Source organism: Drosophila ficusphila, unplaced genomic scaffold (genome assembly GCF_018152265.1).
Source record: "Drosophila ficusphila isolate 14025-0441.05 unplaced genomic scaffold, ASM1815226v1 contig_412, whole genome shotgun sequence".
In the NCBI taxonomy this organism is placed as follows: Eukaryota; Metazoa; Arthropoda; class Insecta; order Diptera; family Drosophilidae; genus Drosophila; species Drosophila ficusphila.
Genome location: NW_025064326.1, coordinates 5,835,869 through 5,845,754, shown reverse-complemented (window position 1 = coordinate 5,845,754; position 9,886 = coordinate 5,835,869). Strand labels below are relative to the sequence as shown.

Genomic DNA, 9,886 nt, shown 5'->3' with positions numbered 1-9,886 from the left:
GAAAAAAACAGAAGTATATATATTTTCTAACTCATGTGCAACGCGCCTAGTACCAAACTTTAATTTAACCTTCTACCTATGACTTAAGTAGTTTGTATTTGCATTATGTTCTATCCAAGAAATTGCCTTCTGAATATGCACACCAGATCAGATAGAATTGGTTAACCAATGGGTTTGTTTCACATTTTCATTTCTATCCGAAAGACAATAAACAGCTACAAGAGTCGCGAGATCTTGGAAATTGTCATTTCAATAAATCTTTAATAAAAAAAATCATAAAAAATCAGAGCTGTGTTATATTGTGAGCAGGTTTTCTATATAAACTGGAGTTATTCCACTGAGTTTCCGCAGTTTAGCATGGATTGTGGCATATACCATTTATATATGGGACGCTGACTCATAAATTACTTGCTTAAGAAAACTAACATTGAATTCAATTGATGACTAAATCGAGAAAGTGTTTGCAATTTTCATACCGTAGGCCTTAAGTTGTGCATACTTCAAAATTAATACAAATATTGATAGCGCAAAATAAAAATAAATTCATAGAACACACAATGCAAAACCGAAAGAATAAATTGTAAATTGTTAAACTGATTTTAAATATTGTATAAGAAAAAATTTTACTAAAAATAAAATAAAAGAAAAAAGCGAAATAATCTGGAACAAAACATGTGTAATTTTGTAGATGAAGGATATGTGTGTGTGGGCTCCTTTTCTTTTCACCAGCATTTCCAGGGTCCGAATCGTTTCTTGGGAGATTGATACTGCCAGTCAACCACCACGGTCCTGCCCACCAACCGATTGCCATGTTCTTGGACCATGGACTTAGCCATCGCCTCATTGCATTCGAATCGGACATAGGCGCATCCCATAAGTTGGCCATCACGCCGCTTTGATATATGTACCGCTTGGATAGTTCCTCGCAGATTATCCTTGGAGAATATATCCAGGTGATCACCCGACTCGGATTCGGATCCGCGCCACTGCTGCCATAGCCGAAGAATCCCACTGGATCGTCTTCTAGTGACACTTTGATCTATTTGAATTTCTGCGGGAGGAAAGTTGTAAAAGATTGAAATCCCTTTTTAAAAAATGTAAAATGTAAAATGAAAAATTCCCTTCCTATTTTAAAATTCAAAAGCATTTTGTTTGAAGTTCCTTTTATACATTTATTGCACCAAATATGTGTAATTTGTTATTTTCATAATTTAATTTAATATTTTTGGTTTTCCCTTTTTTACTTTTTTTCTAATTATGTTTGAAACTGATATATTTCAATATGTTTTATGGTATTTGTTAGTTTGGTTTTCTCAAAGAGTTCATTTTATATTTACTCGTATGCATTGTGTGTCTGTAGGAGACTCTTATAAGTTCTCCTCGGTTCGGCTTGTATATAGGTAAATATATCGATGGTCACCATTTCGCGTTTAAAGTGAGTCTCAGTGTAGGTGAGTGTGCTAATGCGTCCAGAATCCTCCTCGACGGTTATTAATCTTAAGCATTGTTTACATTAATTAACTTTCGTAACGATTAAACAAGTACGCTTATATGAGCATTATATGTATGCGGGGGTGTATATGTGGGACTCGGAATGTACGATTATCTCAATTAACATTTTCGCTTTTGTTTTTTGCTTTTCTAAAGAAATTTTAGTACTTTCTCTATATACGTAGTATGTATATGCTTAGTTTTGTGGTTCGTTTAAATTTATTAGTACATATATGTGGAATCAATAATCAACCCAACATTAGCTACATAAATATGTGTTTTATGCTTTTAGAATTTCCCCGCCCAGCCGTCGATCAATCGGGATTATTCATTCAGCTAACTGATCGGCGCTATGCGGGGCTTATAACGATTCTTTACTTTGGTTTCGTTTAATAGAGCTATAGACGCATAAATAGTCGTGGTATGCAATAACAAGTTACGATTAAGTTAATCCATGTAAGGTGACTTTTTTGGTTATCATTTTTTGAAAGGCATTCGACAGTGTTTCTTCATATGTACGAGATAGCGTAGATACATATAGTACGTACTATATATGTATGTATGTGAGTGATTTTGTTAAATAGACTAACTGTAACTAGCATAAACAGATTCGAACAGCATAACGTGGCCCTCTAAGATACTATATCTGTATATCTGTCTACCATTCCAATCGAGTTGAAAGAACGTCTCTATGTTGATTTTGTACATACTCAATTTTTACATCTCATCCATTCCTATGCTTCCGATACAGATACTTTAAACTAGCGGCAAACAATTTTAACATTCATCAGTAAGACAATAGACATTAAATAAATACAATTATGGCAGTTGAGACAAGCGCTTAAATTAGTTTTTAAATCAAGTACGTTAATCAAAAAAAGAAGTTAAGCCATTACAAATATCTTTAATATTATCAATACTGTTGCCCGTATGTGTAAGCTAATATACTCGTATCTCTCGTCATTCCATTATTCTTGCTGTCTTTATAGTTTTCATTAAGATATAAGAGAATGGTCATCATGCTTAATATTTAGTTAACAATAATTCATACTTTTCTCCCACTGGTTGGTTGGTTTACTTGAAATATATACAATTATATTCGGATATTATTGGAAAACACAGAAAACCATCGTTATAGATACTATATGCGTATGTGTAGTAGCATTTGGGGGAAAAAACTTTTGAATATTCTGGTTGTCGATCGATAAACACATCTAATACAACGAAATTGTAACCGTCATATGATATCCCTATGTATTTTGTTGTTACCAAATGCATGTTACTATATAAATCCTTTAAAACGTGACTTATTAGATTTCGGTTGTATCTTTCGTTTGATTTGTTACGAACATGAGAGCATTGTTTGATTCTATGAATGGCTTCAGATGAGATCTGTTTACTAATCCTATCAACAAGTTAGGGAAATCTCACATCGAAGAGGATATAAACTTTGTAAAAAAACGTCGAATGGCAAACTTTTATGGTGAACAATGTAAATAGCCAAAAGTTGGGCTTTCTAGAACACGAATTCCGGATAGGTAGTTACGGAGGATATTGATGCTGCTGCTGCTGATCTTAAGATATAACCCAATTCCCAATGGATCGTGTAGATTTGTTTGCAAGCGAGTGCCTGATACCGCTTAAAGGCCAAAGCCGAAGGGTCGTTATACGTTTCCTGTTGGCAGTTGAAATCGAAATCGCATTTAATTGGTTTACTTTATATACAAAATACAAATAATGCAATACAAAATACAAAATATAAATATGCAGACTAAATAAATACATCAATTAACACTAGAGATTGGCTAAACGAAAAAGAGAGAGGGCGCCAGTAATAAACTTAGGTGTAGATCTAAAAACTAAATAATCACAATTAACAAATAGATACATCGTGGAAATATTGCAACACAATAACACTGAACATAAGATAGATTTGTTTTTTATCGATAGCGACAAGGCGAGAAATAATTGGCATGGCTTATTCGATATCAAGAAATAATAACATATGCATGTGGAATGTGGGTATAGAGAGCTACGCTTGGCAGAGAGCTGGAGCTGCAGTTGTGAGATTCACTGCTTGGTGGTGCCATTAGCTTTCGCTGGCTTACCGGACGTCACGAAGGGGCCCACATAGTTGCTGGGGAACAGGCCGGAAAGGCCGTTTAGCTCGCCGCGCCACCACTCCGGCTCATCCCGACCCAGGACGCTAATAATGTCGTCCTTTTCGAACGACAGCTCGTCGTCATTTTGTGCCTTGTACGGATAGAGAGCTATGACCTTGTCTGCAAGGGTTAACAAACGCAGTGAATCATCTAATAAAAGTAATAGTAGTTCATGTTTATTACCCAAGATCTGCTCGGTCATCTCGATGCGACTGCCGGAGACGGGAGTGTTGCGTCCGCTGTTGCGTCCTCCCTGGAGAACCTTCACGTAGGTGGCCGGGAACCAGCCAATCTGGCGGCGACGACCCTTGGCCTGCAGCTCGCCCTCCCACCAGCCGGAGTCCGTCTTCTTGCGGATCATGATCAGCTGGCCCCGCGTCAGCGACAGCTGCTCGGTGCTGGTAGCCTCATAGGGAGCGATGACTTGCGCAATCTCCGACCGCTTGGCTCGCATGCCCTGCAAGATGGTGACCAAAAGAATCGGATTAATCAAGAGAAACCACATTTGGGGGGCAGTAACAGGCGGTGTCAACTATTTACGGGTGTCATGGAAGAGGTGCGTGACATGGGGCGGCTGTAGCTCTCGGCCGGTTCGCTGCTTTGTGTCTTGGACTGTGTATTGATCTGGGAAACTTCAGTGTCGAGGTCTTCGTGCGCCTCCTCGGCGCCAACGCCCGGGCTCGCGATCGGCTGTTCGCTGTGCTCCTGGACAGACTGCGGCTGGAACAGCTGCTGCTGCTGTGGCTGCTGCTGCTCCTCCTGGGTCTCCACGGGAGCAGCGGAGTAGGCAGCGTTGCCGTTCAACGTCGTCTCCTGGGTCAGTGCAAGTGTAACGACAACGGTGGCAAAAAGCACAGCACATGAAAAGCATTGGATTAGTAGATGGACATGAGGGCAACGGTTAGACACGACTCTGGACATTGGGGTTGTGAACAAGGTAAACGTTAACTAAATTGTGGGTTCAACCAAAAAAAAAATATGCTTTTTAAACCTGTTGTTTACATATGATCTCAAAATATGTTTTAAAATCTTATTTTTACAAAACTTGAACACACCAACATTTTTTTAAACTTAGCACACAATATAATATTTAAAGCAAATTATTATTAAATAACACGAAAATACTTTGGCTTCTTAAAGTTTTTATACAATTTATTTAAAGTTAACGTTTTGTTTTTAACCTTAGTAATTGAACATTTTTGGTGTTGTTTATTGGCAGCGTTTTTTTCTCGTTTTTCATAAAAGCTTTTGCAAAGCATAAACAAAAGGACTACAAATATATCTACGAACTCGTCCAGCATATGGACCCACACACAACAACTTAAGAGTGTTAACTATGCACTCACCTGATCCAGGGCTTCAACCGGATCCGCAGCCGCCGTGTTCGCCGTGCCGACGTCCGCTTTCTGAACGTAATTGGAGGGGAACATGCCGGTGCGACTGCCAATGGTGCCCGTCCACCACTCGCCCTCCTTCTTGATAACCATGACCATCTCGCCGGCGCTGAAGCTCAGATCGCCCTCCTCGGCGGATTCATAAGGATAGGCGGCTATGTAGTACTCCACATCACCGGCGGCACTCGGATCGGCGGAAGCAGCCGGAGCCGCGCTGGTGTTGATATTGTCATTGTAGGTGTCCGCCACGGATGCCTGTTGGGCCACCACCTCTGGTTCGACGGCTGCTGCGGGAGCAGCACCACCATCGTCCAGCTTCTCCACATAGGACTCGGGGAACCAGCCGGTGTGGCCGTTGATCTCGCCAGCCAACCAGCCCGGCTCGGCGTTCTGCTCCAATGGCACCAGGATTATGTCACCCGGCACGAAAGTAATTTCCTCGGCGTTGCGCGCATTGAACTCGTACACTGCCTGGTATTTCACGAATCCCTCGGGAGCCGGTCCACTCAAGTCCACAGCCGGAGCTGCGGCTACGGCGGAGATGTCGTTACTCATGCCTGCATACGGATCGGCGGCAGTTGTGTCCGTAGCTCCCCAGGCACTGGAGCTGCCCGTGTCCCAAGCCGAGGTTGCGCTGCTCGTCTCGTTCTTGCGGTTGTACTTCAATTCCAGCACCGCGGTGCGCTGCACATCGTAGTCCTTGTACAGATCCTCGCACTTGGTGATCAGAGCGGAGAGCTCGTCCTTGAGCTCGGTCATCTGCGCATCGTTGGAGTTGATGTCCTCCTTCTTCGACTCAATCTCCTTCCCAATGTTCTCGACCTTGTCTTTGATTTGGTTTATAATCAACTGTTGAATGGAGAATTATATGATTAGAATAGAAATATAGGTTTATTAGCAAGCCATCTCTATTAACTCACCTGCTTGTGGGCAAAAGCCGCGTTCAGTTGCTCCTGCTGCGCATTCTCGCCGCCCAAGGCAGCACCGCTGGCCTTGCTCTTGGCATCCCACTTGGCCCGCTCCTGGGTGAGCTGCAGCAGCTTGGCGTTCTGCTCCTTGATGCGCGCCTTCAGCTGCGACATTTCGGACATGGAAGTGTCGCGCTGAGTGCGCATGCCATCGATTACCGTCTTTACATTGGTCACGCCAGCGCGAGTGTCGCAAATCCTCTGCGAAAGGTCTTTGATCTGGGAAAGCAGGAAAAAGTGAAGTAAGATTTATAATTAAAAACTTTATTTAATCCTTACCTTTTCATTCAGTGTGCTCAGCTCCACATTCAGCTGTGTGTTGTGTGCCTTTTGCTTGAGGACACGCTCCTGTTCCCTCTCCTTCTGTGCGTTCATCTCTGCAATTCTAGCCTGCTCCCATTCCTGCTGGCGCTGCTTTTCCAGTTCCCTGAAAATATATCGAACAATTTAATACTTTATAGCTGAATTATAATTTGATTTGTTTACTTTCTGGCCGCCTCTTTGGCTTCAAGTTCCCGCTTGCGTTGCTCCTCCTTCTCCAGTTCAATCTCTCGCTGCCGCTGAAGCTGTCGTTCCAGTTCCTCCTGCTGCTTCCGCTCGGCCTCCAAGCGAGCCTTCTCCCGCTTGTCCGCTTCGTCGCGCTCCTTGCGCTCCCGCTCTTCTCGCTCCTTGCGCTGCTGGTCCTCCATGATCTTGCGCCTGCGATCGAGCTCCGCCTGACCCTTGACATAGTTCTCCTTGCGCTTGTCCTCAAAGGATGCTACAAAAACAGGGAAATTAATTTGCTAGATATTTAATATTGATATTTATTAGGCAGTTTAAAGAACTTACTTTGCCCGGGCAATCCGGCTGTTGGGTCAGCATCCACGGCTCCCACTCCGCCCTGCGACGACACGGAGGCGTGTCGGGAGGCGGGCTGCGAGCCAGGTCGTGACACTACCCCAGAAACCGATCCCGGCCGCGACTTAATCTTGCGCAAGTTGGGCGGCACCCAGTCCGGTGGCAAAGTAACAGGGATCTTTTCACCACTCATGGCCTTCTCGCACAAGAACATGGCCAGAATGAACTCGTCGCAGTTGAGCCGTCCATCGCCATCGATGTCGGACAGTGTCCAGATCTGGGCCAGCGTCACTTGCGGCAGCTTGCTCTGCACCAGAACGCCGCGTGCCTGGGCTCCGGTCAAGTATCCGGATCGAGTGCGATCATTGGCATTGAATACCTGCGTGTATTTGCGCTTTTGGGCAGCTGGAACGGCCCATTCACCTTGCCTGCAGGAATATAGATAAAAGATACATTTTACTATAAAACCATACTCTCTCTATGATATAAAAATTTGTATATCAGCATTAATACGTATAACCTTCATTTACCAAAGTCCAAAAACCAGTTTCTTAATTTTCAAGTTTGTTTATCTACAATTAATTAATTTATCTCTACTGAAAGAGAAATTACGTTTTAAAAGGAAGATATAATTAGACTTTAACTTTTAAAAAACTAAACAATACGAGTCAAATTATTCAAGAATTCGTAAACAAGTCAGATAAAGAAATGATTGCTCAGCGTGTTTTTATGCACAAATGCTAGGGTTTCTTAAGCCAAAAATGCTTACACAGACTCGATGGAGGGTGCTCGCTCCGAGATGGACATGTGTCGACTGGGTGGGTTGCTGGAAGGCGGCGTTGGGACCGCCGGAACCTTGGCCAGGTCGACGACGCCAGGTGGCGAGATGATGGCAGCCGGGGCAACCTGAGGTGGAGGGGCCACCACGGGAGCAGGAACCACTGCGGCAACGGGAGGCACCATTCCCTTGAGCGGATCCAGAGGGCTCATCGAGCTGGTGGAGCCACGTGGCGTCATCGAGGGCGTCTTCTGGCCATCGCCGGCGAGGGAGGCCAGCAGGCTGGGCGGCAAGACCTTGGGCACGTCCATGCCGCGCAGCTTGAGGTTGATCAGCTTGCAGGCTATGCTGAACTCGTTAATGTTCATCTTGCCATCGGAATCGGTGTCCGCCAGAGCCCTGCAGATAAGCGAATGTGAGTAAGTGATGGAGCGCTTATCGCCCGATGAGTCACGGGGCGTATGCACTCACCAGATCTGACCCAGGATCAGCGGCGGCAGCTGCGACTGCAGGAAGAATCCCTTGGCCTGGGCGCCGGTCACGAATCCTGCCTGCGGTTGGAGCGCCTTGAACTGCTCCTGGTACTTCAGTCGCTCCCTCGGGGTCACCGCCCACGCATCCACCGCCGGATTCATTTTGGCCAAATACCCACGTTATTCTTTATCCTAGTTTCCCCAGAAAAGCTCTGCTTCGTCCTTTTCGGCTTGCGTGTGTATTGCGCGAAAGTGTATGTGCTTGGTGCGCGCTCTCTTCGGCCGCTTTTACATCCAGTACATGCTCTGCCCGCTGCGCACTCTCTTCGCCGCTCTCTTTACTACGACTATCGCCTATTGAGTATCCGTTTTGGCACCCACCACCCCACAAATTTTCACAATGGATTTTTATGGTTTACCTGCAATGCAATTGCGAAAAGATTATTAACCGATCACACAGACATCGTATTCGATATTCGAATGGCTCCCCTTGCGAGTGGGGAACGCTTTTTATTTTCGCTATAGTAGGCGTTTTCACTGGGTAGTCCAATTGAATGTTGACTGCTGATAGGCGATACCACGGTGAACGCACTGCCAACGCACTCGCTTTTCTCTTATCTATCACTTTTAACGGTTATTTAAGGGCTTACTTTGCATCGGAACAGGAAAAAAATTTTATTTCAATCAATAGTCGGAACCGGTGTGACCGTCGCTTGTTTTTGTAAATTTTCACTAGAAGTGCTGGAAAGCGCTAAAGCGAAATAGTTGCCCCTTCTAAGAATCATTATCGATTACTGACCGTTAGAAACATCAAATTTAAATTGAAAATTTCAAAATCAACTTTGATGAATAATCATTATAGTAAGGGCACAATTTTATTTACGTCTTCTAGAAAAGGGACTAGGTATTCTTTATTTTCTCTACATCACCCCTAATCTCGAAGCAAGCGGACGTTGGTCGCTTTACGTTCATATCTTCGAAAGATTCTATGACGATCACCGCCTTGTAACGACCATGGAGCTGGGGGCCAAAAATGTTTTCCACCTGCAGTTTCATGATAAAAGGATTGTACACAATAATAGCCTGAAATTTAAAACCATATATGTATGTAGTAATAAGTTTTAGGCACAGAGCTGCGGTACCCACGTCCTTTGTCATCAGACACTTATCCCTCAACTCATCTGGGTTAGCAGTGTTTTGGAACAGGGTTTTGTAGCAGTAAGTGTTTTTATCAAACATCGCCGTGCAGAGATCGTAGGTATGGACACTAAACACAGTTGGGTCCCAGGTGCCTCGGTTGAAGTGGAAAATATTTACCCTGGCCTAAAAGAAGCAGATCGTGAGTTCATTTAACTTATTTTGAGCAGGAATCAGGTAACGGAAAGCCGATCCGAGCGCGGAAAGCTCCAGAGAGTAGTGACATTCCCCGAGACGTGAATTCCATCGGGTGCTATCTCGGCGTCCAAGTTGCTCAGATCGAAGGCTTCGTCAAGCGAAATCGATTCCGGTGGTCCGTCGGTGCACGGTGAATATAGTTCCTCAAGAATCACCATGTAGTCCGTGGCCCAGATTCCGGACACGGTCACAACGAGAATTAGAAGAATCGCAAACATTTTTAACTGCCACCCGCCAGCTAATCCGAGCTTATTTATAGCGATTATTGGTAGCTGGAGCAATTACATTAATTATAAACATTACAATGTCCCGTAATCCGAGATGTCATCACGTATTCGCTTTGCACGCGGGCAGATAATCTGCCGCGATAACTACAAGCAAACTT

At 44.1% G+C, this 9,886-nt stretch overlaps 2 protein-coding genes across 4 annotated transcripts; both read right to left on the bottom strand.

The window, feature by feature from the left end:
- Positions 1-276: 276 nt before the first annotated feature.
- LOC108089845 (intersectin-1) lies at positions 277-8,868 on the bottom strand. 3 transcript variants are annotated; one of them, XM_017188288.2, is made up of 12 exons: positions 8,757-8,868; positions 8,105-8,525; positions 7,625-8,032; positions 6,847-7,283; positions 6,502-6,775; positions 6,295-6,442; positions 5,968-6,234; positions 5,000-5,896; positions 4,194-4,466; positions 3,837-4,110; positions 3,600-3,773; positions 277-1,051 (listed from the first exon to the last, which is right to left on the bottom strand). In XM_017188288.2, exons 2-12 carry the CDS (start codon positions 8,266-8,268, stop codon positions 723-725), a joined length of 3,645 nt encoding a protein of 1,214 aa, XP_017043777.1. In that variant the 5' UTR covers positions 8,269-8,525; positions 8,757-8,868; the 3' UTR covers positions 277-722. The 3 variants fall into 3 exon arrangements, with proteins under 3 accessions (XP_017043777.1, XP_017043778.1, XP_017043779.1); XM_017188290.2 differs by lacking the exon at positions 277-1,051 and adding an exon at positions 1,177-3,166; XM_017188289.2 differs by lacking the exon at positions 4,194-4,466.
- Positions 8,869-8,986: 118 nt separating this feature from the next.
- On the bottom strand, positions 8,987-9,719 carry LOC108089808. Its single transcript, XM_017188205.1, has 3 exons — positions 9,486-9,719; positions 9,253-9,429; positions 8,987-9,189 (listed from the first exon to the last, which is right to left on the bottom strand). Exons 1-3 carry the CDS (start codon positions 9,717-9,719, stop codon positions 9,007-9,009), a joined length of 594 nt encoding a protein of 197 aa, XP_017043694.1. The 3' UTR covers positions 8,987-9,006.
- Positions 9,720-9,886: the final 167 nt, after the last annotated feature.

Coding starts and splice junctions, on each gene's coding strand:
- LOC108089845 (XM_017188288.2), bottom strand. CDS start 8,268: ATGAATCCGGCGGTGGATGCGTGGGCGGTGACCCCGAGGGAGCGACTG. Junction 6,443..6,501: donor GCCAAAGAGGCGGCCAGAAA/GTAAACAAATCA, acceptor ATATATTTTCAG/GGAACTGGAAAAGCAGCGCC. Junction 5,897..5,967: donor CGGCTTTTGCCCACAAGCAG/GTGAGTTAATAG, acceptor TCCATTCAACAG/TTGATTATAAACCAAATCAA.
- LOC108089808 (XM_017188205.1), bottom strand. CDS start 9,719: ATGTTTGCGATTCTTCTAATTCTCGTTGTGACCGTGTCCGGAATCTGG. Junction 9,430..9,485: donor CGCGCTCGGATCGGCTTTCC/GTTACCTGATTC, acceptor TGCTTCTTTTAG/GCCAGGGTAAATATTTTCCA. Junction 9,190..9,252: donor AGTGTCTGATGACAAAGGAC/GTGGGTACCGCA, acceptor TTTAAATTTCAG/GCTATTATTGTGTACAATCC.